Here is a 26,640-nt window from a genome sequence, read left to right on the forward strand (position 1 = left end):
TACTATACTGGATACATTAGGATTTAATCCTGATGCAAGTTCTCTGTTTGTGAATAACTTCTTTGCTGAGCGGTGAAGATCTTAATACGCAATTACCTTGGATCACACACAGTCAACTGAAGAGATCGGGGGAAGGCCACCAGCTTTTGTATGTAAATGTTCAGACAACAGCAGGACATCAGAAGAAGTTAGAAACTGGTTTGCCTTATCGAATGTCTTTTACACAAGAAGTTTAAACCTTTTCAGAAAGTTAGCTAAAAGTAATGTCTATTTTTAAGTGCTTAAGTAGTACCACTGATGCCAATGGGATCCGACAGATGCTCTAAGCTAGGCGTATGCATAAATCTCTTCCTTGGTAGCGGTTTCAGTTAAGGGAGAGGTGTCAGCCTTGATAAAATTGTCTCATTTCCTCACCCCAAAGCTTCCCCAGACCTTGCCCAATGACTCAGCTCATCCCAGCGCCTACAGATCACCGCTGTCTGGCTGCGGACAGAAATATGCTGGAAATATTCCGCTCAAGAAATATGTTGGAGTGTCACCACAGCCTTTCTTCTGCCTCTCCAGTTCACCCAGCTCGTACTGTATCATGAGCAGAGCCTGTAGTGGCAGATGCAGCATTCTCCTTCTTGTTAATACACCACCCTGTGATCAATGGCAATGAATGTTTCACTCAAAAATAAAACTTTCATGACTACATTACTATTGGGTGAGGCGAGTTCTGCTTTCCAGGGATTACCTAATTGAGTGCATGTCCTATTTATTACTTATTTTGGACCTGCTGGAAAAGCTAATACTGATGTCTAACCTCTAATTTCTTCTGACATCCCTATTATCAAGCTATCCAAGTACAATCCAGTCATGATCAATGTCTGTGTCTAAGGCTGAATCTGAAAGAGACGTGGTATTCTCAGCTCTGAATTAAGAAAAGTGGTTATAAACACACCAGTTGATAGGTAAGGGAAGATTTAGATCAGAGGGTGACAATCAGGTTGTTTTTTACAACAAAGCTCTCAATTATTTTAGTCATCTTAAAATCACCTCTTTTTTTTTTAATTATTTGGAAGTATAAATCATTGGGTTTGTTGGTTTGGGTAGGTTTTTTTTCATTATCCTCTGGAAGGCAGGCAAAGGTCCCTCAGGAAAGAAGGAAGGAATAAGCACCAAGTTTTCATTAGTGTCTACTCTTCTGAAAGGGACCTATTAAAAGAGCAATTTAATTTACAAGATAAACAGCAGCAATACTTCATATTTCAATCATAGGTAGATTATAAGAACATATTTGTATTGAAATAGTAATGGTATTAACATCGCACAACTTATAAAATTTAAGAATGAAGATAAACTTTAATCTTCCAGTGTTAAATGCTAAAACTCATGGAGAGTGCATTTGTTATTCTCCCTGGTGAACATGGATGGCTGTCACCAGATTTACAGACTCCTGCAGTCGCTTGTAAAATACCTGAGGGGTGACTTTGTGTCCTTGCACGCCAGTGTAAGCTTGTCTCTTGTACCTTAACTGTTTCCCTAAATTTCGAGGCAAAATTTTTGCAGGTTATCTAATGATAGATATTTATACAATTATTTCTACAACTATTCATTGTAGGCAGTCGCACTTACAGAACTTTAGTGTGGTTATGTCCCAAGAGGACGGAATATATGGAATATAACTTTGCTTACTGATAAAGGATGCCTACGCTGAACAGAGGGAAAACACAAGCTGTTGCTACCATCCACTCTCAGCTGGACTACACCGACTCTGTCCTCTCTGAACAGCAACAGCAGCACAAACAATAAAAGCACACCATTCCCAGGAGGTGTTCACACAGCACGCGGGATGAACACAGCTATAAGATCTGCAAGAAGAGCGTAGTCACTTACTCTGTAGAAAATTTATGAGGCCTGAGTAAATGCACAAAGTGAATTCTAGCCACACCTCCATCCCCATTTCTTTCAGGTGGCCACCGTATCAAAATGCACCATTCATTCGACTATCCTGATAACAACCCCTGGCATGAGCAAGACAGATTTTATTTCCTCCATTAAAACCTGTGACTTCATATGGCTCATCCCTCTTAAGTTGTTTGTTCTTCTGGACATTGAGTTTTGATGGAATTGCTCTATAGGCTTTGCTACGCCAGTGATGTAACAGGGTCACATAAAATCTTCTTTTGCATTTTAAGCTCCATGCCAACAGGTTATAAAATTTGTTGAAAATGGACTCGTGGATCACAGAAATAATAAAGCAGTACCCCAGAAATTCAGCTAAAACCACTCATCTTTGTTTAAAGTTCTGATAAATCTTCTGCAGTCTTATTTTTCCACTCTAAAGTGATTATAGTCCACCCTGTTCCGGGTATAATCCACAAGCTTCTAGTGTCACATTTATACAACTACGTTGACTTAAACTCAACAGATCTTGAGTTCTTCCCTATTTACACTGAGCACTGACAAGTCATCCTCAACCCCGTGAACAGCAGAAGGAACTCTCTCGTTCAATAGGTCTGTAGCCCAGCAAGACAGGAGAGAGATCAGAAACAGTTGCTGAGAGTTAGTAAGCTATGGATTTATAGAAGAGGATTAGCTAAATAGTTACCTATGCAACAGCCTGCCTGAGATTCAAAACTCACCTACAGAAGACACTCGATCTTCTGATTTATGAGAATATAACCAAGCAACTTCCAGAAGCTCTGAATCTCATATCTACATTTCTCGAAACAACAGTTTATCGGCAAAGTTAAAGCTTATGTTGTAATAAATTCTTTCTGTAAATCAGAATGCCCATATAGCTACATACGCACATTTCAAAGCATTCAAGCAGATTTTTCTCAACACTGATTTCACAGTTAGAACCCATGTATCCTGCTACTTGCATCTATCTCCTTATTATTGTTAATAAAAGTCAGTAGAAACTACACTGGGTCCTGATTTATATGCAGATCTGTGAAAAGAAAATAAACACAGCTATTAAATATTGTACTGCTATTTTTAAAATTTTCTTAAAACGACCCAAAGCAAAACAATAAACCCATGGCAGTGAGCTACAATTTTATGTTAAAAGCAAAAAATCTACCAACCTCACATTCAACTTTGCAGTTTATGAGATCTCTCATAAACTTTTTTACCCTACAACATTAATGGTTTGCTGTGACAGACATTTCTCAGCCACCATCACAGACTAGGAAGGTCACAAACATGGGGAGTGGGGAGAAAAACTGCATTTGAGCTATGTATTACAGATTACCTTCAGTAATCACTTACTCAAGCCACAAGGATCTGGGAATTCTATACCACAAGCAATAGCAGAAACTACTTGGCAGGCAGTCATATAGTCTGAAATGACTATATAAAATAGCGTTTTGTAGTAAAATTCAGAAGGCAGGCAGTGGCTCTGCTATGAGGAAGAAAATTGCACCAGCTAAGTAAAGTAGTACTCCTTATATCACCCGTGTGAGAGAGAGATCCATTTCTAGGACAACACATTAGTGAAGAAACTGAGATGACTTCGATAAACACTTGTCACTTTAGTTGATAATTTTAACAGCTAGACCGAGACCTTTATGCTAAATCTCTTCTCTCCACCTCAGATGTCTATCATCTTCTGCATTTCACACACTGACCCTAAACAAACAAACATTTCAGGTTTACACTTGTTTGTAACCCATTTGCAGTAACATCGATTTTTCAGACAAATACAACGCAGCAAAATTTGTTCTTTAAACAGTGAAAAAGAATGCTGCTTCTTTTAGGACTGCTAATTCTTCAAGAGTATTTAACTGAATTCACTACTTACTGAGGCTGTGCATCTTCTGCAACCCAACACTCTTGAACTATATATATCTATACACAGCATGATTCATCAGCTAGAAATCAAAGGTCTCCCTCAGTAAGTTTAATGAGTTAGCACTGTGGAATCACAGTGTTTTCATTTTTATATCGGACTGTTATTCAAATCAGAACAGTCCAACCAAATTGCATGGCTTCACAAAGGTCAGCCTATCAAAAAATATGTATGTCAAATACTTTCAATTAACATTATTTAAAAATCAACAGACAATACCAAATGTTATCAGACTAATTCGGGGGTAACAGGCTAGGAGGAAAACATCTCACTGCGACTGTTTTCCAAAGTATCTTCACAGGCAAGGTGCCAATATAGTTATAACTAAAATAGTTGCAACTATTCCATTACAGGTGTTTTGGAACAAGTATCAAAGCAACCAAGCTGCATTTGAATAAAAGCAGAGATGCCTGTCAGTGGAGGGATGTTTCTCAAATGATCTGCTAAATAACAGTGCTTTGGAAATCCGAAAAAGAAAAAGAGGGGGGGGGGAAAAAAAGAGGGGGAAAAAAAAAAAAAGAGCAAGAGGGGGGAAAAAAAAAGAGCAAGAGGGGGAAAAAAAAAGAGCAAGAGGGGGAAAAAAAAAGAGCAAGAGGGGGAAAAAAAAAGAGCAAGAGGGGGAAAAAAAAAGAGCAAGAGGGGGAAAAAAAAGAGCAAGAGGGGGAAAAAAAAGAGCAAGGGGGGGAAGAGCGAGGGGGGGGAAGAGCAAGGGGGGGGGAAGAGCAAGAGGGGGGGAAAGAGCAAGAGGGGGGGAAAGAGCAAGAGGGGGGGAAAGAGCAAGAGGGGGGGGAAAGAGCAAGAGGGGGGGAAAAGAGCAAGAGGGGGGGAAAAGAGCAAGAGGGGGGGAAAAGAGCAAGAGGGGGGGAAAGAGCAAGAGGGGGGGAAAGAGCAAGAGGGGGGGAAAGAGCAAGAGGGGGGGAAGAGCAAGAGGGGGGGAAGAGCAAGAGGGGGGGGAAAGAGCAAGAGGGGGGGAAAAGAGCAAGAGGGGGGGGGAAAAAGAGCAAGAGGGGGAAAAAAAAAGAGCAAGAGGGGGAAAAAAAAAGAGCAAGAGGGGGAAAAAAAAGAGCAAGAGGGGGAAAAAAAAGAGCAAGGGGGGGAAGAGCGAGGGGGGGGAAGAGCAAGGGGGGGGGAAGAGCAAGAGGGGGGGAAAGAGCAAGAGGGGGGGAAAGAGCAAGAGGGGGGGAAAGAGCAAGAGGGGGGGGAAAGAGCAAGAGGGGGGGAAAAGAGCAAGAGGGGGGGAAAAGAGCAAGAGGGGGGGAAAAGAGCAAGAGGGGGGGAAAGAGCAAGAGGGGGGGAAAGAGCAAGAGGGGGGGAAAGAGCAAGAGGGGGGGAAGAGCAAGAGGGGGGGAAGAGCAAGAGGGGGGGGAAAGAGCAAGAGGGGGGGAAAAGAGCAAGAGGGGGGGGGAAAAAGAGCAAGAGGGGGAAAAAAAGAGCAAGAGGGGGAAAAAAAAAGAGCAAGAGGGGGAAAAAAAAGAGCAAGAGGGGGAAAAAAAGAGCAAGAGGGGGGAAAAAAAAAAAGAGCAAGAGGGGGAAAAAAAAAAAAGAGGGGGCTTCTTGCAGTGTCCCCAAAATTAACTTATAAAACATGGGTCCAAAACAGCAATGACAAGAGAAACCTGCTAAGAGTAGATAAAGATAGCTTCAGGCCAGAAACCAACAAACACATCTGATCAGCTTCCATTATCCTAGTTTGGCATTTTTACAGAAAGACTTCAAATTTGGTTCTTAAGTTACCATGCAACGTATCAGGGCTGGGATGGCACTGCGGCTGTTTGGGAACCAAAATTCCTGTGGCTTGCCCTAAGTGACAGCCCTTGATCAGTCCTAAACCAAAGAGGACGTACAGCCCGAACCCACAAAAACTTCGGTACATTCTTCCTCGCTCACCTACGCGATACGGGAAATGCAAAACCATGGGGATTTGGGATGGGAGCGAAGGGAAAAGGGAACCAAAAATGTTTGTGGGGTGTTGATTTGGGAGAAACTCTTTCAAAGGTGAGCTCGAGTAACTTCATATTGAGCTATTTAACATGTATACATCAGCTGAATATGGAAATGCACATGTTTAAATTATTCAAAGCACCACGAAAATTTTTATAAGTCTTCCACTAATGAAAAACTATTGTATCAATTATTTTTTTCTGCATTTCACCAGAAAAGAAAACGCTTAGAAATTTTAAACTCTAAACTGAGGAACAGTTTCTCCCCTGCGAGGTTTGAAATTTCACACTAGACTCCACAAGACAAACAAGCTGCACTCTTGCATTAGCTGTGCAATGCTCGACTTGCGACCAGTATTACATTCACAAACCATAGGACAGGATTAATCCCATCGACAATATAAGTATAGTCAGCTCATGCTCCACCTGTTACTAGGGGAAAAACCAAGGGCAATCCCAGCCCATGTGACCTGCCAGACTGGCACTATGAATCTCTGCATTACCAGGAGGAATCTCCCTCGATGCTTATGAAGTATATAAAGTGCTATTATACGCAGAATAGAAGGGATCCTCAAAAGCCTATAAAAAGCAGCTGACAGTGCAAATAAAAAAGCAAGTGTTCACAATACAGTAAATTTCATTTTTTGACTATCGATACCTGACCTGCTGTGCACATATAGACACACTCACTGTGTGCAATTCCAGAATATACAGAGTTTCCATACACCTGAGATTTGCCTGAATTCATCTCACTGAGGAAGGGAGAGAGGAATCAAGATCTGCATGTCAGTGATTTGCAAAGCACGTTGTCATCCAGTGTCTTTTAGGACATTCAGCATAAAGGAGTTCTGTTCCTGCTTATAGCTTCCAATACCTATGTCAACAAAACCATAGAATCACAGAATCATTAGGTTGGAAAAGACCTTCAAGATCATCGAGTCCAACCATCAACCATGCCCACTAAAACCACATCTGTGACACTTGGTAATTTGGTTTGAGAAACATGTCAGATTCAGCAAGACTCCTCCCTGCCCCTCAGCAATGCTATGTGAAGTAGTTACTAAACATTGTCCTTTATTTTTAACTATTTGATGCAAGTCTACATTTTCAGAAGTTGTCTCTGTGTGACTTTGCATTCAGATCAAAAGATATTCCTCAGACCCAAGCACAACAAATGCCAACCCAAACTGCCCATTTTTCTCCCACAGAATTTGCTGAAGTAATAAAACCAGACTCATAAAACATGAAGAATTTTAATTTTTGTAACTGTGTTAAAGCAGAACACATAACAACTTTTCAAGGCAGAATTACCAAAACCAAATTAATCTCACATGGAGAACAGCAGCTAATAAGTAGTGTGAGTTGAACTGAACAAATCAAGAAGCTGTAACTATTTATTAGGGACATACATACAACACAGTTGATTATTTAAATAAAAGGAATCAATCACATACATAAAAATACTAGAAAATTACACTGGCCATGATTTATTACAGAATTCTCATCTTTCTGAGACGTTCATACATGTAACACAAACCTTATAATCTCTTTTGACTGATGTACCTTTTGCTTAATAGAAACCACGTGTTAGTGTGCACAGTTTGCCTGAAGCTACTTTACACAGGTGAACGTAATCTAGCCCCAGCCACAAGGCATCCCGGTGTTGCACAGAAAATGACTAACAGAAAAAAAGGAAAAGCAGATGAAATTCACAAGTTAAGGTGTACCAACGCCCTGTAATATCAAAGTACATCCCAAAGAGATCTGCAAAGTATAATTTTAAGAATGTTACACAAGAGGTAGAAGTAAGATTTTTGCAGCGTTCATTCAAACATCCACAGTTGTTTTACAGAAATATTTAAATAAGCCTAAACTGATTAATGATTAAAATCTTGTATAATCAACAATTGACTTTTTTTTTAAGCTAAATTATACTTTCACATATTTCTGTTGGGCTTACTGAATGGATCAACTCACAAAATCTTCCTTCAGTAATGTTCCACTAGCAGTGTAAAATTTGCTACTTTAAGTAAATGAGTTTAACCAACAAACATGTAAAAGATATACTTCAGACACCAGATAGCATATTAAAATATAGACACTATTAATCTTTGTATATCTGTCATAAAAAATAAAAGGAAACTTATTTTTCCCATATATATTGGAAATAGCCTAATTCTGTGAAAAAACTATGCTCATTAAGTTATTACTGTGCATAAACAAGTTTTAAATTGGTTGTATTTTATACAGTAAAAAATGTAAAGCAATCTTTGTCTGGCAATGATTTTCAATTGACTCTGATTTACTCTTTCTCTCTAACGAGCTTTTTATACACTATATGTAAATATTTTCCTTTTTAAAGCTCATTTGGCAAACAAGCAAAGAGGTTTTATAGCTCCAGTTCCTCAATATTTTTAAGTTGCTCCTAACCTGATACATTTACAGTCTTTAACAGCACAGACTACATACATTAAATGCATTTTTTTTTTTGCACCTTTGATTACAGTATTGCTAATGAAAAAAATAAGGAACTTCCATTCTACATAACTGATAAAATTGATAGGCAAAGTTGTTATTTAAAAAAAAAAATTAGAAAGCAGTATCTACCAAAAAAATAAGAGATGCCCGATTTTTATATCATGTTCTACAAAACAAAAAAAGTGCTGGTGACTGACATGGATAAACTGCACAGGAAATAAATCAAGGTCTTAGTATGGTTAAGGCTATATTTCCATCAAAGCGGATCAGGATAAAACAAGGTGCAAAATTCTCAGAAACCCACAAATTCAATTCAGCCAAAGTTTCTGCAGTAGGTACATTCCTCAGCTTTAAAAGAAAGCAAAATTATCCTGCTAATTCCAAGTTGTCAGTGTAGTGAGAAACCTTATAAAAAAGGTTGGGAACACATCCTTCTGGAGTTTCTTGATAACAAATGTTCAAGGTGAACTACTAAGCTTGTACTTACAAAGAGCCTACCTAACTCGAGCTATCATGCCAGTAAAGCAAAAAAGCCAGAAAAAGACAAAAATCTGTTAAAGCTGTTGGCTTCAATGGAAGTAGGACCACGCCCATCTCTTCATTAGCCTAAATGCAAATGCACCTATTTAAAAATAATAATAAAAATATATATTCCAAAGTCAACTGCTCTCATATTCACTGATGTGCACTATTCCCTGTTCTTGTTCAATATAAACTACAACAGCAAAGAGTTAAATAATCAGGAACTCAAGTTTTTCCACTTTAATGACTCCATTAGAAGAAAAAAAAAATCTATAGAAGACTGTGGCCACGAAGCAGAACTTAAAATTTAGTTTTACAACTATGATTATGTACACTGACAAAGTAACAAAGATACAAAGAACAAAAAATCCCCAACTCTACTGCTTTGGGTTGCTCCAACATGCAGCATTTTGACATCACAGCTCCCAAACAGAGAATAGGAAAAAAAAAAAAAAAGAAAAACAAAACAGGCCAGCTTTCAGAGCAGGTAACAATGTAACTTAAAAAAAAAAATACATATAGGCTTAAGGTCTGTTTGTTGCATAATCTTTACAGCATTTAAACAAAAAAATCCAACTTACAGAATTAGAGCTATGACCTAACAGAAATTGTGTATCTGAGAATATCATACTGAGCAAAGGTGAATGCTGTCACTTGAGGAAGAACAGATTTAAAAAACCCAAACAGTTCAATGAAGGTTTTATGCTAAGTACTCCTTGCCATTTGTCATTTTCTAAGTCTAGAAATCTGAGCTTAAACCCTACTTCGTTCTCTTCCCTTACAGACAGCAGTGGAGAGGTGAGATCCAAGAGGGAGGACCATACCCCGTTGGTTTGAACCAGCTGTTCCCAAGCCCTTTTCTAGCCCCTCTAGCTGGTACACAAGCTTGATTCCATACAATTAAAACATACAAGGGTGGAAGGATGGCTACCAGAGCGGGCCAAGAAAAAGCCAACTCTGCCACAAGTCTCAGCATTGAAAGCTGACAGTGTGTGTGAGGACCAGATGGGGAAAAGGGAAACACGCTTTAGGCAAAGACAGAGTCCTGGCCCCTCAGGCTCACACCTTCCGACCTCAGGAGCCACAGAGGAGTGATCCTGTCCACTGGAGGTAGGGTTTCCTGTGGCTCAGTGTTTCCTTCCTTCTCGTAGCTCCCCTTTCTTTCTGTATTTCCCCAAACAGAATGGGAAAAGGCCTGGGTAGCAGATCAAACATAATCCCAGGAAGCTGTGCTCATGGTCACTTCTGGAAAAGTGCATAGGCCTAAAGCTAGGAAGCTTTCCACAAAATTTTGGAGTATCTCCACACTTCTCCAAAAAGGCAGTAAAGGCTAGATGGCCAGCAAGTACCTCAACAAAGCCTCCCACTCGCATAATCTCCATCTTCTACTATTCATTTACTTCACCAAAGAGAAAAGGTACCAGGAATAGTGAGAAGATACTTATTATGAAGACTAGAGCGTCAGTTTCCAAGCTGTAAGGCAAATCATTTCCAAATTATACATATCCAGGTACAGACAAAAAGATTAGTAGTGGTGGTAAATACCAAGAGCAAAGAAGAATATTCAGTCTGGAAGTAAGAAACAACCAATAGCAGCAGTAGTTTGGGAACTAGTAGTTCGTCTTACACACAGTCCTGAAAAGGCCACAGCAAGACAAGCACCACAAACCCAGACAACCTCCCCGTATGCCCTTCTAATAAAAATAATGACAAACTAATACCCATTTCTTAGTTTTAGTTTATATAGATACCATCAGACTAACTTAATTGCCAGAGGGACCCTGTGGAGGCAGAAGAAAAGCAGAGATAGCAAACCTACAGCCAGAAAAAAAAGTTTACTCTGATGCTGGCCTCTCTTCTGGGAATCAAGAAGGTGGACTCACCAGAAGCCTCCAGTTATTTATACAGAATACAGAAGTAATTGCAATTCTTAAATCTGTGTTGTACTAGACTATCAATTTGGGATTTTAAAGCATTAAAGATTCATTACCAACTATCAAAACATACACCCTAATAATAATCTTGACTTGAGAAAGGACTCTTAGGTATCCTGTTCTCTTAAACTGGAGCAATCTAGTATCACTGCTACCATGACTAGCTACAACTCTGCTATCTTCTTCACCTCATTCAAAAATGTAAACTGCATAAATCAAAACAGAAAAAAGAGAACAATTAAATCTCAACAAAGCTGGGGGAGGGAGGGAGAAGGAGGGAATAAACTAAATTTTACCTGCTTGCTCCACAAATCGGGGTGGGGAATTTTCAAAAATCAAACCCAACTCCAATACAAAAACATCCCTCTGGCTGAAGTGTGACCTAATACCTTAACTCTGTTTCCACTGAAGTCAGTAAAATGCAAATACAATTAGTCCCTAAAACCAGAAGCATCATACTTATACTTAACTCATACCAAAAATTCAGTGTGATACTTGGAGAATTTGTACATTGTTGCCAAATTAAACACTAGGCAGCTAAAAAAATGTTATGACTCTAACAGAGCTGCTGCAAATCCTGGTGGTTATTTTACAAAATACAGTGTTTTTTCCCCTGAAATATAAAAGGGCGTGTAACAAAGCAACAGAACTGAAGCATTCTAAAAGGACTTTTGTCTTTAGAGGTCTAATGCTGTCCATAATCCAATCATTTAAAGAAATGGGCACAAAATCATTTTGGTATGAAGACCCCGAGTTTTTATGAAGAAAACAAAGCAAGGAAAAATGAAATACGAGTGCGTGCTGGTTGCATTTGTAGGGCATGACAAGGAAAATCTGATACTAACACATTTGACCTGTAGCGACTCTGCACAGCTACGGTGCTTTATGCTTGTTAAAGAGCCCATAACTGGACAGTCTAACAGTATGCAAGAACAACATTAACAGCATATGCTAATTGTTAGCTATAGTCAAGTGCAGCCACACTGTAACACTTTTTAAATGCATTTTTAAACTGCCAATGAAAACAGAAGTGAGCATACAGCTATTTACCATTTTTGAAAAATGAGACTGTTAAAGGCACATTAACTATATTATGAACCAATTAAGACCACATTCCTTCACAATAATAATTAACACACGAGCAATACAATAAGGACCTACTACGCCCTATACATTCACCACTACAAAACAACCCTGCAGGACTACAATTGTTCTGTAAACAGAAAAGCTGATCAAGACTTTCAAATTCTGATTTCTTGTCAACACAGTAATCATAACTAAAACCCAAAACTATTCATTAACTGAAATACTGTAGACTCCACTTTTAAAACCATGGAGTATAGTTAATTAGTTTCACAAACACAAATTTAACCTTCTTAAATTAGTTTGTGCAAATAAATTGCACATGCACACAGAGAAAACACTCACACTATAGTAACTCTCTCCACTACCTGTTTTTTAGGCTAAGGCTGAAAATATTCTTTTAAGTTGAATTCACTTTCTTTAGGGAAAAAAAAAACATAATCTTGCTATACTAAGATTCCGATTTCTATCAACTCTTGTTTTTAAACTTTATTCAGTGGATTACAATGAGGCTTGTGCAACGTTTTTAGACGAAGTTATGTAGCTACTGCCTCATTACAGTTAACGATGGTACTATTGAGACTACATCTGCTCTAGAAACATCCACAGATCCAAAACTACAGAACTGCATTTGGAACATTTTGCAAGTACATATATATATGGAAAGAATTATATATTTATCCACAAAATGTCAAATTCAACATCGAACACCATGGAACATAAAAATCTTCATTTTTGTCTTTCAAACTTTGCTTATATCCCCAACTTAATTCACTTTTAAAATAAGAACTGCTCGCCAAAGCCATTCATTATATACTGATACCTAAGAATCTTAGTTTGTTATTAGTACATGTTAAGAGATTGTGTAACAGTAAGACAGCTGTTAAAGCATTAAAATATTTATAAGTGCCCTAAGAACAAAACTTGAATTACTCATTCTTTTCTAATTCTCACCCTGAACATTCACACCAATACATAACACTTCTGATTGTCTAGGCCACAGAATGGAGACTAGTTAACAGCAATTAAATATATTAAATCTTCCATGCAAAAAATTAATCAGTTAAACAGCTTTGGTAACCTAGTATATAGTTAGCTTTGTGTAAATATTTTGCAAACATCCCTTACCCCAAAAAATCCCTATATACCATGTGTATATTTATATAATAATATACATATTTCCTGAGTAAATCGTTAAATCTGCTTATTCGGAAGATTTGGCAAAATATCCAACTTTGTATTACTAAAATAGAATTTTAAATAAACATTCAATAAACACATTAAAATAAATATGGAATGTTTCTGAAAATTATAGTACCATGAACTTACATTAATAACAAACAATTTTTTAATTAAGTGCATACTATGTTATATAGTTACTGTTTTTTAACCCACTGAGGAATCAATAAATCTAATTTCTAATCCTGAGTGACAACTTTATATCACCTGCTAATGTGTACTTCAATGCAGTACTTACTGCAAATCTACAAAATCCTTTTTTTTTTTTTAATGGAAAATTTTAAATGGACTATGCTATAGAAAAGCTTGGTTTACCTTGGTTTAGCTAGAAACTGAATTGGCAGCACAATTGCTGAAGCATCTCACACAACCAACATTAACCAATTATTATTCTTGTCAAACTGTTAGCAATAACCTGGACAACCTGATTCCTTGTCACAAAAACAATAAAGGAGTGTGGATTGCTCTGTACAGAGTGATGGGATGCAAACTACTTAGTGATCACTTTGGCACTTAAAAGAACTATATAATGGTGCAAAAAAACCCTTAACAATTTATGAAATACCTTTCAAATGGATTTTTTTTTTTTAAGTATGCTAAATTGTATCATTAACAAAGAAAGGAGAATTAAGTTCTACCACACTCTGGTTTCTCAGGTCATGGCTTAACTCACAGCTGATACATAGCTTTGGATAAGCACACAAGGAAATGCTCAGCTATTGTTTAGTTCCTCTTAATAATAAAATTCTTATGTAGCAGACATTGCAATACCAGCAATATTAAAATTGCATTAACACTATTACAAGATGTGTCTCTCAACACCAGAATCACAGTAATAGAATTGCAGCACTGATCAGTTATGTTAACCCTTTTGCTTTTTTATAACCTATCAAAAACACACACTTTCCATGGTACTATCCAGGACACTTTGCCCTTCCCTCCCCATCCTCAGCCTTCTGCCTCCCTTTTGTTGTTTTTGTTATTATTATTATTATTATTTGCTAGTATTCCAGAATCCTCATGGGTTCCTCAGGTTTTTCTTTTTTGCTTCCTTTGTTTTCATGCTCCATGCTGCTTTTTTCTTGTGTGCTTCTGTTTGGAGGACAAAGCTCTTGCAATGCCCTTTCAACAACTTCTTGTTTTACTGGACCGCTTGAAGAGTTTTTTGGCAAAGTCATCTGTAACGCACACCATAAAGCGGTACGAGCCTTGCGTGTGGAAGCAGCTAATTCTCTAATGGCAGCTGCCAGAGCCAGAACATCTACAACAGAAGAACACGTTACAGGTTAAACCAGTATACAAGCCTAGTAATATTAATATATTAAAACATTCCATAAATTTGTTCAACCCATCACTGGTATGCAAAGTGTGGTCAAGAAACAGCTAACATTGTACCCTGGTACTGCACTGGTTGAATTCCATCAGTTAGCATTCTTCTCTTGCAAATGATAGCTATAACATCTCACACTAATAGCAACCATAACTGTGTCCAAAATTCAGTGGCATAACCATCAGGCCTGTGAAACAACCATTAAGCCCATTAATTAAATGTTATCAGAGGGGACTATCTACAATGATACTCAACAAGTATGATTAGTAAAACTACCTACTCAATTCCAACCAGATGAGCTTGGTGTAATCCTTTTTTCCTCCTTTGCCTTCCTTTCAGTGGCACCAATACCCACGCAGTCTCAGTGAGAAAAGGCTCACTGCTGATCCTTGGATATATGATCACCAACAGCAGAACTCAAAGAAACACATATTTCACAGCAAAAAACGGACTAAAGGCTTTTCTAGATGTGGTTTAGATTGTGCTTAGAACCCAACAGCAGCACAGCTCCTCTTCAGAAACATTAACACTGCAGATGTTACCATTAACCATAGAAGACTAATTACAATTTTTCTAACTGTAAGTATGGTACAGGATGGTTCGAATATTGCTTCCATATACCTTCACAATATAGCATTATCAAAAACATGGTTTGTAGTTTGTTTTTTTTTTTCTTGTAAGATGATGACTACCTGCTTCCTGGCTTATGCTTGGGGCTAATGTCACATTACACAATTTTAGGAGTAATTTTAGAAGTTGGTTTGCATATAGGACTATTACTTTTAGGGATGTGACATCATGCTTGACACCTAACTTGTGAAACCAAAACATTTTGACTCTCTTTACAATTTATCTTTCCCTTCTTACAAGGAAGAACTATCCCACACACACTGCTGGAAGGCAAAGATACCATACTGTCAGCTTCACTGCAGCAACAGGAAATAATACAATATATGACAGTGCTGAGTAAGGATCCAAAGGAGGATGGGGGTGAGGCAGGGGAAGTGTATTCCTCTTTGGAAATCGTTTTCCAAGACACAGGTATTTTCTGAAGAAAAATAATATGATCTTTACCGCCAAACCCCAAACTCCTGTATCTATCAGCTGTACGATCATTATACTGAACAGCAAGTTACCACTTACACTATGCTGTTAGAAGGGAATCAGTTTGCCCTTGTTTTGCATTACTTCTACAGAAGTACATACTGCTGCTACAAATTATTTTGGCTTTACTTCAACAGAAGTTGGGAATCGTGAAATGTAATTTCTGGTGTTTTTGTGATTTAGATAAGGTAGACACAATTGATTAGCACAGCACCAACACTTTTTTTTACTTTATAAGCTGAAGAGAAAAAGAAAGACTAGCAATACCACTAAAGAAAGAAACTCAACTTGTTTAAAAACAAGTATGTTTTCACTTTTAGGACAACTACTTAAGGTTATATAATATCACTGAACAGTTTTTACAGTTCTCTTCTAGTCAAGAGGAAAATGTTTCGAAGTGTTTAAACTAGTAACAGAAAAACAGAAAAGAAAAAAGATCTCAAAGCAATTTAAAGTCTTTTAAAAAGTGACAGGTTTACAAACTTTTTTTGCTGAAGTTACAATAACTGCTGCATATTTCAAATTTGCATATTTCAAATGGCCTATTTTCACGATTAAATCTTTGCAAAAGCTTTTAAAGCTACAGAAATGGAAAACAGTTACCTTTCTCATTATTATAACGTGGTGCTCCTTGTCTCTGTGGATTAGCAACATTAATAATCTCATCCTTACGCCTTGCCTGTGTTATGTGAATGGCTTCCATATGGCGTTTCAATGTAGTGGATATGTTACTGTGTACAGGGGTACCACGAAGCCTTTCCATTTTTCCTATTAATGTGAGCACCTGCCAGATACATTGAAAACACCAAAATCGTTAAGTATTTATAAGTCTCCATTAAACAAACAAACAAACATAAAACCAAAAAGAAATGCAGGAACTGTAACTGAAGAAGGCTTACCCTGGCCTGTTCTCGTAACTGGTCGACAATCAAACGATCAACTCGTGATGGGTTAGCAGGAAGTCGGGACACAGGAGTGTTATTTGAGCTAGATATGCGCTTTCCTGGAAAGTTTCTTGCAAGGTCAGCCTCAGTCTGGAGGGGAAATAAATAGCCATTTTAAATGTTTGAAACTAGTACAATATTACAATCCATATTTTCAGAGTCGTTTAGAATTCTCAAACACATTAGAAGTGCGCTTCCTATCTTTCCTTCTGACTGCATTTACAGAAAAACGTTCCCAAATATCCGTCTGGATGTACAACCAGTTGCTGTAAGAATGAAAATACTTCTCTAATTCAGCTCAGAGTACAATGCTTAGTGCCAGTTTTAGAACCAAAGCTGTACAACTTTATTTTAACCAATCTTGGACACAGACCTACACAAAGAAATTCTTGTACAGTACCCCAGGAATTTAAACTGTATGCCTCTCACTGCGTCTCTCAAATGTCACATATTATGATTACTAACAAAAGAAACAGGTGATCACACCAGCATAAGTTGTATCTGAAGTGCATCACGATTAAGCCAGATTTAACATAAACTGGTATCAGCTCTGAAAAAGTCATCAACTTAACTGCCAAACTGCCCATTGAGAAAGGAACTGGCCAAACCACTATACAACTCAGGCAGTGACTAAACATCACCAAATCTATTTTTGGATAAGAACTTCTCACACTTGGAGTAAAAAAAGACAAAACTAGCAGCTGATTCTCTATCTCGCTCCTTCTGCAGCATACAATGGACTTGGGAGAAAAAGATTAGGTACCACATTGCAGTTCAAGGCAAGGTTAAGTCCCCATTCATGCTATGCACATTCATACTGAAAAGATCTGCTGAAGTCCTTTTCTTTTTGTTTTACTGACATATCCATATTATTTAGTCTCTGCCCTCATCTAACGTGAATTACAAGAACTGACTGACTCCACTTGCATTCATCTCAGAAGCCTGAAAGACATTCAGAAAAAAATGGATGGAGAAAGGGTCATGAATTCATATACCACCACCAGGCATATAAGAATTACAGCTAATAAGCAATTCACAATTAACCTATATGCACACTTAATATTGCAGGCAATTCCTAACAGACAATTTATAGAAATTCTTTAAATTCAAGATCCCTGGAAAAGTGAGATTTATAAAAGGAAACAGGTAAGCTCACTGTCACCGTGAACTCCAAAGCAGCTGCTATGAACAGGTTTCTGAGAGCTGAAAGGGCTGACTGATTAGACAAGCTAGATAGAATTAAATGCAAGTCCCGCTGGGGTGAGGGTCTCTGTCTACACTCCTGAGAAATTAATGTAGGGCGAGAATATCAAAAGGGTGAGAATGTCAAAAGAAAGTCCCTCCCTACATACTTATGTACAGGTGAGCTATAGCATTCTCCCTAACTGTACCTACAAACAGAGATTAATGCAGTCCAGGCACATTCCTGTCAGTCAGATGCAGTCATCCCCTTTTGAGGAATAATTATTTTGGTTGTAGGAATGTGAGCCACGCTATGGCAGCTGGCTTGTGGGATTGAGAACAGTTTATACTCATAAATAAAGCTATCTGCAGGTGTAGTCTGTAACTACAAAAATCAATGACTGAGAAAGCCTGAGTAGATCACTAGGATAAAATTGGATCACTCAGAATGGACCAGATCAAGTTAGTCAATGAAATCCCTTTGATTATTAAGAACACAAAATGAGGATAAACAATCCTCCTTTAACCATGAAAACACAAACCCCCATATATTATGAGATTAAAACTATGATTCAGTCTTCCCAAATGACTTAACTGACCCAAATCTTGCATGAGCAAGTTTGGAACAGCCTTTTTTGCCACAACAGAAAGCAGAAGAGTTTCTGAAAACACAGTTGTCTCGGACACACTGGAACGAGAATCATTATCACCCTCTCACTTGTAGAGAACTCCTGGTAGGAGACTGGATGGGCAGAACAGAGTCTTGTTTAAAGGCATCAGTGAGCAAACAAGACAGGCAGTTCTATTTACACCCCTAGAAGGTTGTTAGCAAGATCTCAACAGTTGATGCCGGAAAGAAAAAGGTGCTCTCCAGACATCCAGTTTGGTCAGGTATCAGTCTCTTTATCCAAGGACCAGGAAGCTTCTCCAACATGGAAGAAGTAGACAGGCACTCAGAGTATAATTAGGACTATGGATTATTGACAATCTAGTTTCCAAGACCTGACATGGAGTTCAGAAATTTGACTCCTCTTGGGAAAGCATTTCCTGCTCCTTTTAAGTGCAGAGCTTTCATTCTCAAGTGTAACACATTTCTCAGTAGTGTGATCCCACCCTGACAACAGTTCTTAGCAAGAGAGTCGGAGGCAGGAAAGTGACTGTAACAAGAAGAGTATAAATTGAAACTTCCTTTGGGAGAAGTCACATCCACTTAAAACACTGTAGGTTTTCTCTACAGCCATGTACAGAGTGATCAGCATGATTTTCTTTCTTTTCACTAAACCAAGATTTAGTAAAACAAGAAACAAAAAAGGGAAGGACACCTCTATATCACAAAAACAAAAACCAAAAAACATGATGAAAGTTCTCTCCTTAAATGACTGTGCAGGGAAAAGGAGAGCCTAGGTTTATAATACTTTAGTTAAAGATTTAGCTGGAGTGAAAAAGTACAGGATAAGAAAAGAGATCCATCTAACCAAACTGTGCAATAAGAGCATTTAGAGCATTAAGGTGCATAAAACGCCAGTACTTTAAGAACGACCTGTGGTTCTTAAACCTGCTCTATCATCATTTATGGCTGGTGGCTCTAGAGTCATAACAAAGGCCTACTGAATTAATAACAACTACCTAATGAACTTTTATTGACCATATAAATGAAAAACATCCAAGCAAACAATAATTCAGTGCTTTGGCCAGTGACACTTATCACATTTGTTGTAGCAAATATTGTAGGTTAATAGAGAGAAATGTGTTAGCAGCCCTGTGTAAGGGGAAGGAGCCTTAGGAACTGAAGCTCAAAGCTACACAATTTAAAACCAGTCATGCCAAACAATGCAAGCATTATATTCAAAGCAGATGTTGTAGATGGTGTTCTAGGTATTTAAAACAAACAACGTGACAACAGAATTCTCGTCTCCTCAAAAGTAGTGACAGCCCAGAGTATCTACTCTCTATAAATTGTTTCATGTGATAACCAGCTTTGACAGGAAGTTATTGTCAGTTGTGTTACCTTCTTTCTCTCTTTCTCCAAAGCTCTCCACTGCTCATAACACTCCTCCAGTTGGATATGAAGCTCATTAGCAGGTCCACTGCGATTTCTTGGAGGTCTGTATTTATTAAATGGTGTTGGAAAGGCAAAGTATGGTGCAGCTATTTCCCCACAAAACAGGTCATTGATGAAGGGATTTAAGTGGTTAAAGTCATCATAATGAAAAAGATCAACAAGTTCCGAGAATGGAAATGTTGATGGAGGAAAACTGAAATTATTTGCTGATGAAAAGAGATGGTGATTAAATGGAGGAAAGCTGGGATTTTGCTTAAAATCAGACATTAATGGGAAAGAAGGAAGAAAAGAAGGATTGATGAAATCTGACATGCTACCACCATTTTGTTCGTGCTTTTTTCGGAACATATTGAACTGCTGACGGTTTGAGGTTGTATACCCAAAATGAGGAATCCAATTCCTTCTGCCTCTCCTATCATCTTTATTACTACTTTCTTGGGTCTGCTTTTTCGGAAATCTGTGGTATTTTTCAGGGTCTTCACTTACAGCATTCTGTTGCTTTAACCAGTCAGATGAAAAATTAATGGGGAATTTACGGTATTGCCCCTCCTTATTAGTCAATGAATCATGCTGTGATCGTCCAATGGGTTTCATTTGCTTCTGATTTTCTGAGATAAAATTAGAAACTCCCAAATTATTAGAAACACCGTTTGATATTTGTAACCGTCCACCTTTCCTTGAAGGGAGGACAGGTAAGATCGGTGAGTAGTAAGAGGACTGTGTTATAGACTGATGGGTGGGAGACCCAGCGGACATGGTTGAAACCCCTGAAGATGACTGTGGACTTGTTACCACTTGCTTTCCATATGTGATATCCGATGCAGCTGTTGGACTTGCCATTTTCCCATCCAGCCATGTACGTCCATGGTACGACGAGTAACTCCCATTTTGCGTAACATTTTTTGCAGATAAATCATATTCAGCTACTTTATGAGAGCATTCTTTAGGACTAATATGGATCTTACATTCATTATTATTAAAAGCATCCCCCAAAGTAAAGCTATGATGACCATTTTGCACATGGCTTTCCTGTGGTTTTCTGTTTGCCCCTCCAGAAAAATTATTTTCTTTAGGGGGTTGATTGAAAAAATATAGCGCTGGATGAACAGATGACTGCAATTTATGAGCAGCTGTAAAGCTTTCATATCTTTTAGAAAACAAGTGGTTGTCCTGGGATACTTTATCCCAAGAGTCATCAACAGGCTGATTGGAAAGATCAGGGGAATACTTAGTTTGTTCTTGAGCATCATTTTTCAGAGCTTTGCCTCTTGTTCTTTCAGTTTTCCAATACTCTTTCTGAATGCTAGTGCCTTCTTTCATTCTGTTCTGAGAAGAAAAAGTGCTAAAATTGGAACCAATTTTTTCGTAGTCTCCATTTAACCTCATGTGGTCATAACTGCACAAATGCTGATTATAGTCTACATTTTGAAATGAAAACCCTTCTTGGTGAATTGTATTATTATTTTGCAAAGACGAATTTTCAGGATAACTGGTCTTCAGCATATTATCAGGCTGAGTGCAAGGGCCGGATGGAGAAAGCCAAGACTCTATGAGATGAAGATCTTCCAGACCTCTGTGTAACATCTCCACATCATGAGACTTTTGCAAGTGTTCCTGATAGTAGTTCTGTGTGCCTGTCAGGTTTGAAAAATCCTTACTTTCAACAGAGTGCTTAGATGAGAGCCCTGAGAATTCACCATTGCTTCCAAGATCAGGTGCCCACATCGGTGGAAACAATCTTGAAAGAGAATTCCTGTAACAAAGTTAAACAAACCTCCTGCAATGATTTAAAACATTTCTTACATTAAAACAGTTCATGTAACATGGTTATTCCCCCATTACATTCTTGGCTAACCATACACAGCCCCCCTCCAAAATATAGGAGTGGGGGAAATATTCCTGCTGTAGTTGAGTAAATGCCATGTGAAATCTGACTACCAATGCTGTTCTCTAATGTTTATAATACGTATATTCAGAACTACAGAGTTTATTTGGTTTTATTAAATATTTTAGATTTGACTGTATTCAGCCAACTCCCTAATGGTTAAAATGAGATATTGGCCCCCCCGCCCCCGAAATGCTGTAGGAAGACTTTTGAAAATTCACATTTCTAACAGTTTGTTGCTTTTTTTTTTTTTTTTTTTAACTGGCAATTGAAGTAAAGAAAAACACTTCTACATTTCAAGGGGATTCAAGGGACCTTTGTTACTCAACTCCATGAAATAATTCAAAATGTATATCCTGTCTGTGTGACAAAGGATGTAAAAACCAATACGCAACATATAAGAACTTTCAGAACAAACTTACCAGTCTGTAACTGGTTCTGGCTTGCTTGGCTCCTCTAAAATGCTTGACACTAGCCCAAACATATCAGGGGCATTGCCAGAATAAGAAAGATTTATTGGTGCCCTGAGAAAACAAAAAAGCCTAGATAAATAAAAGTCTTTTTCTCCTAAACAGAACAGGCAAAAGTAAAAGTAAAGCATTAAACCTTTAATTTATTTTAGCAGGTTCTGCTAAGTGTTCTGAATTTAATATATTCTCAGCACCCATATATAGAAATCTCTTCCTGCATTCATGAATTCTGTGGCCTAAATGAAGTAGAATAATTTTCCTAACTTCTTCCTTCACCAAGACTTCTCAAGCTGCTATGTGAAGAGACAGGAGCAGCAGAAGATTTTCCTCTCTTTTCAATAAACATAACTATTTTATAGACATTTCTTCAAATTCCTTTAGAGGATAAGTATGATCCATCTTCTCAAAATCTAGAGGATTCTAATTTATCTACTTCCATTATTCAAGAACTATTATTTTCATCTCCAAAAAATTAAGTTATACTTAAGTTGAACCACTTTTTAATCCCCTTTTAGAAAGAAGTTGGTAAAAACTTTATTAAATATTACTGATAAATGCCAAAGGTGTTCAACCATCACTACTCTTATGCCAGCCCGTCTTTCATCTTTTACTTCAGATGCAAAATGAGATTTTTACAGAGCTGTCTGTAATGACACCTAACTCTTACTCAGAAGTTAATTAAAGCATAACACTGTTAAGATCTCCTTCCTTCTAACATGCATCATTTGCTTCAATAAATTTCACTCATCATCCTATTCCCATTCAGCTGATTCGTTTCAGGGTCCCTGAAGATCTCTGTGTCTTCCCTGGTGTCAGCTTATCCAAACAGCTACATCGTCTGCTAATGCTGCCACATAATTACTCACACTGATTTTGCCAATTAACAAGGACTATAAAACGTGGGATAAACTATTAAGACTATCACCTTGTTAATCTCTTGCTACAGTGAAAATTAGCCACTTATGCCTTACTAGCTTTTAAGACCACACCACATTTTCACTTCTAACTACCTCCATTACTTATTTCATGACCATTCGGTTACCTCCGTAAGGAATCTGGTCTACGTGTTTTTGTTTAGGATATACGCAAGTGCTAAGAATCTTGAAAATGTTTTATGAATGTAGAACTGTAACTGATATTTGATAACCAAATCTATTCTGTGTCTTTGTCAGACAGCAAACTTTTTTCTTTCTCTCTCTCTTTTTTTTTTTTTTTTAAAGGAGGCCTATTTACTTCCAATTTCTGCAATGAACCAGAGATCACAGGTGAAAGCTTGCATCTAGATGATGATTTTCAGCAAGGGAGAGATCAATTTGCAATGTGGCATGGAAGTTAAAAATAAAATTACTGGCCATTTTAGAACTGCAGACAGGGCAGCAGGAAGCTGGGTGGACTACAAAAGGAAAAAAAAAATTCTGGGAAAGAACAAGCACAGACCAGGAGCGAGTCTAAAATCACCTAAACAAATTTTAGAGACTAGATGGAAGTGTGATGAAGCGTTCAGCTGTTCCTTCTGGTACATACACTGGAAATACTACAACGCAACTCAAGGCAAGAGAAGCTGAATCCTTGACAAATTCTGTTTCTTAATGCAGTCTCAAGCCAGTACTGTTCACTACCAGCAATCTGAAAATTCTTGGTAATGTAACGTGTCAGGAAGCATCTTGTATCATAAAATCCTGATCCACCCTGAAAGGAAGATACTTCCCATGAAAAAGACTGACACACGTGGAAAAGAAGTCAACTATGTTCTTGTCTTCTGGTCTCCCAATAAAGTATCCTCCATGAACAACAGGACAACCAAAGTTAAAAACAAAAATCCCAGTGTAACAGGCATTCAGTTTTCTCAAGTCCAAGGTAGGCAGCTATTATCCTTTCTGGTTTGGTACCAGAAAACACTTGCTGTAAAATGCCTTGATTCTATAGCATCAAGGAATCAAATCTTTACCTCCTAGTGCCATAAGACAACCTACTGCTTACCAAGGCAGAGCAACATAAAAAGAATCCATGAAAATAACCAGCACACGGGAAAGGCAAAACCATACCAAATTGCTTGCAATTCTACGAAATAAAATACGAATGTTCAGCCTGACACCAAGTTTGTGGCAGTGAGCAAGCCTGCCCCTACAGACAGAGAAAGAACAAAAAGTACAACAGAAGAACCAAGACCTACAGCTCCTCTGCAAAACTTCCAAGGTACTGGTGAAAGGAAGAGGGTTGCAGATGAAAGAGCAACAGGTAAATGGAAATGGTACCTTTGCCACATCTGTGTTCTGTTCCGGCTGTTGTGATTAACTCTAGAACTGAAGCTGGGGACATGTCCATAGCCTTTGAGGACAGAAATTAGATGGAAATATTGCTTTCCTTTGGGGAGATACTGCATTTGAGAATATGCTTGAATTCTTTAAAGGTGCCAATAATTTCATCCAATCTAGTGCTGAACAAGGATGGACTTTCAAATGGACATTTCTCAAGAGAAGTCCATGGCACCAGAATATTGGTCTATTGAAAGGCCTATACATAGGTCTGAGGTACTAGGGCTCCTAGAATTTATTGTGGAATAATTTCAACGGTCAAAATTTTGAGAATTAAAAGGACAAAAGTGTGAGCAAAGTTACACTGCAAAGAAATCTCCAGTGATGGATCAGTTGCTCTCAGGAGCAGCTTAGAGGAACTAAAATGATACAGATGTACTGTACCTAATACAGTTAGGCACCAAGTACCCTAACATATTACAAGAAAAAAAAATAAAACACTGAAGTTTTTTTAACCTCAAGGAATACTGCATATCTGCCACCTCAGAATGGGTGTAGACATGGATAATCATTAATCAGCAAGCACCATTTAGTTGTTTAATTCCTTGAAATTTTTTTTTTTTAAAAGCTACCTTGCATTTGCTACCTTGCAATAATCTAAAGGCTGTTTTAAGAAGAGATTGTATATTTTAATTAGTGGATTGCCACTCAGAGCTTAAACTTAGCACTACAGCTAATACTAAAGCTATATGATCTTTTATTTAAAAAAAAAACCAAACAAAAAACCACCAAACATCTTTGTGACACTACCAAATGGTATTTATCTTCTTTGCAATGCATGTATCTTCCTTAACTGTTACCTTTCAACTTCTTTTGAACCAGTGGACTCCCCTTTCTCCCCACCTCAAACTTCCTCTTTCTTATTAGGCAAGTGATAAAAAAAATGCAGTGAGATTAGTATTAGAAATGCTAACAGTGTCATCAATAGCATCAAAAGCTGCTGTGCCAGTCTGTACCAACCAACCACCCCCAAAAGGCAATATTATGTTGCCAGCACTTGGTGTTAAGATGGAAAGAAGAGAGTGGTAAGCCTAATATGAAATCATTGTTTACACATTTCTAAGGCTGGAATAGTTTTAACATTAAAATTTCAATTGCTGTACATGAGCCATAAAATGACCAATGTGAAGGAGAGAACCAATTATTTCAGCAGGTACCCCCCCCAGCTTCTTTAATCGTTCCCTGTTTCTTGCAATCCTCATATCATTCACAATTTTATAGAAATCATTTCTCTGCAGAGCTTTCTCTTATCAAAAAATGAAGAGGAGTTTTATTTACTCTCCACTGACAGGGAAGCTTTCAAACCCCATCCAGCCTTGCTGCCCTTCTCTGTACCTTTAATAATTTTACTGCATTATTAGGACTGGATGATCAGAAGTGCCTGCAATAGTCAAGACTTGGGCAGAGTGGATTTCTCCAGGGGAAAAAAAATATTTTGTGATTCAAGTAACAAAGACCCTTTTGCATTCATTCAGCATCCAAAACGACAAAAAAATTTTTTTTAACATAAAATCGAACTTGAGTGCCTTATATTAAGGGCACAATAAGACAGTAGGCTGGCGTATTTTCAAGAGTAGCTGTATGAGTATTTATGCTTTCAGCGGCAGAGGTACCTGTGTGCAACACTCTGCATTGTTCATGTTCCAGGAAATGCTCTACATTATCGAGCAGGATCATTATGAGCTACAGTACTGAGGGATGGGAGGCACAGAAGGAGAGTGGGTTTTTTTCCTTAAGGAGTTTTCAATTACATACGGCAGTTTCCCATTTCATTCCCTAAATGTAGTATTCTTTCCAAATTTTTAAATGCTTTTACATGTAAACACACACATCTATACACACACAGACCCCCTACCTTTTTTCACAACCTCTGTAATAACTATTATACAGCAAAGGAAATTTATTGAGTTTCTAGTTATCCTGTAAACTCTTCCTAAAAAGATCCAGAATCCCATTTGCTCTGCTCCATAACAATCTCAGTGTTCCAGAACACCACCATAAGATTATACCAAGAGTGCTCATACCGTTTCTTTGTGCAGTCTTGAAAAGAAGTTTTTGAGTTAATATCCTCTCCACATGCTGACCAGTCACTATACAGACGGGAAGATTCTAGCGGAGGTGGTGTACTAGTAATTGCTCCTAATAACGGGGAAAATAACTGAGTGTCCATTTTTTGTTTCTTGCTATCTACCTATGTTGAAAAAAGAAGGAAACATTTTTAACATTAGATGTTTATGTAAACGAGCAGTAAAGGCAACAAAGCAAACCCTTCCTTTTATATCTTAAGCTAAATAATTCTTCAGGAAAATGAAAC

General features: G+C 37.9%; 1 protein-coding gene across 2 annotated transcripts in view; it reads right to left on the bottom strand.

The window, feature by feature from the left end:
* Positions 1-7,012: 7,012 nt before the first annotated feature.
* The window catches only part of LOC104317817 (meiosis-specific coiled-coil domain-containing protein MEIOC), a 36,508-nt gene continuing 16,880 nt past the window's right edge, over positions 7,013-26,640 (bottom strand). For both annotated transcript variants that reach the window (XM_069778354.1, XM_069778355.1), the window contains exons 4-9: positions 26,351-26,513; positions 21,964-22,065; positions 19,603-21,409; positions 16,368-16,502; positions 16,072-16,252; positions 7,013-14,295 (exon numbers count right to left, since the gene is read on the bottom strand). In XM_069778354.1, coding sequence (XP_069634455.1) covers positions 14,036-14,295; positions 16,072-16,252; positions 16,368-16,502; positions 19,603-21,409; positions 21,964-22,065; positions 26,351-26,496 — 2,631 coding nt within the window. In that variant the 5' untranslated portion in view covers positions 26,497-26,513 and the 3' untranslated portion in view covers positions 7,013-14,035. The remainder of the gene's footprint in view (positions 14,296-16,071; positions 16,253-16,367; positions 16,503-19,602; positions 21,410-21,963; positions 22,066-26,350; positions 26,514-26,640) is intronic.

This window comes from Haliaeetus albicilla, chromosome 2 (genome assembly GCF_947461875.1).
Source record: "Haliaeetus albicilla chromosome 2, bHalAlb1.1, whole genome shotgun sequence".
Lineage (NCBI taxonomy): Eukaryota > Metazoa > Chordata > Aves > Accipitriformes > Accipitridae > Haliaeetus > Haliaeetus albicilla.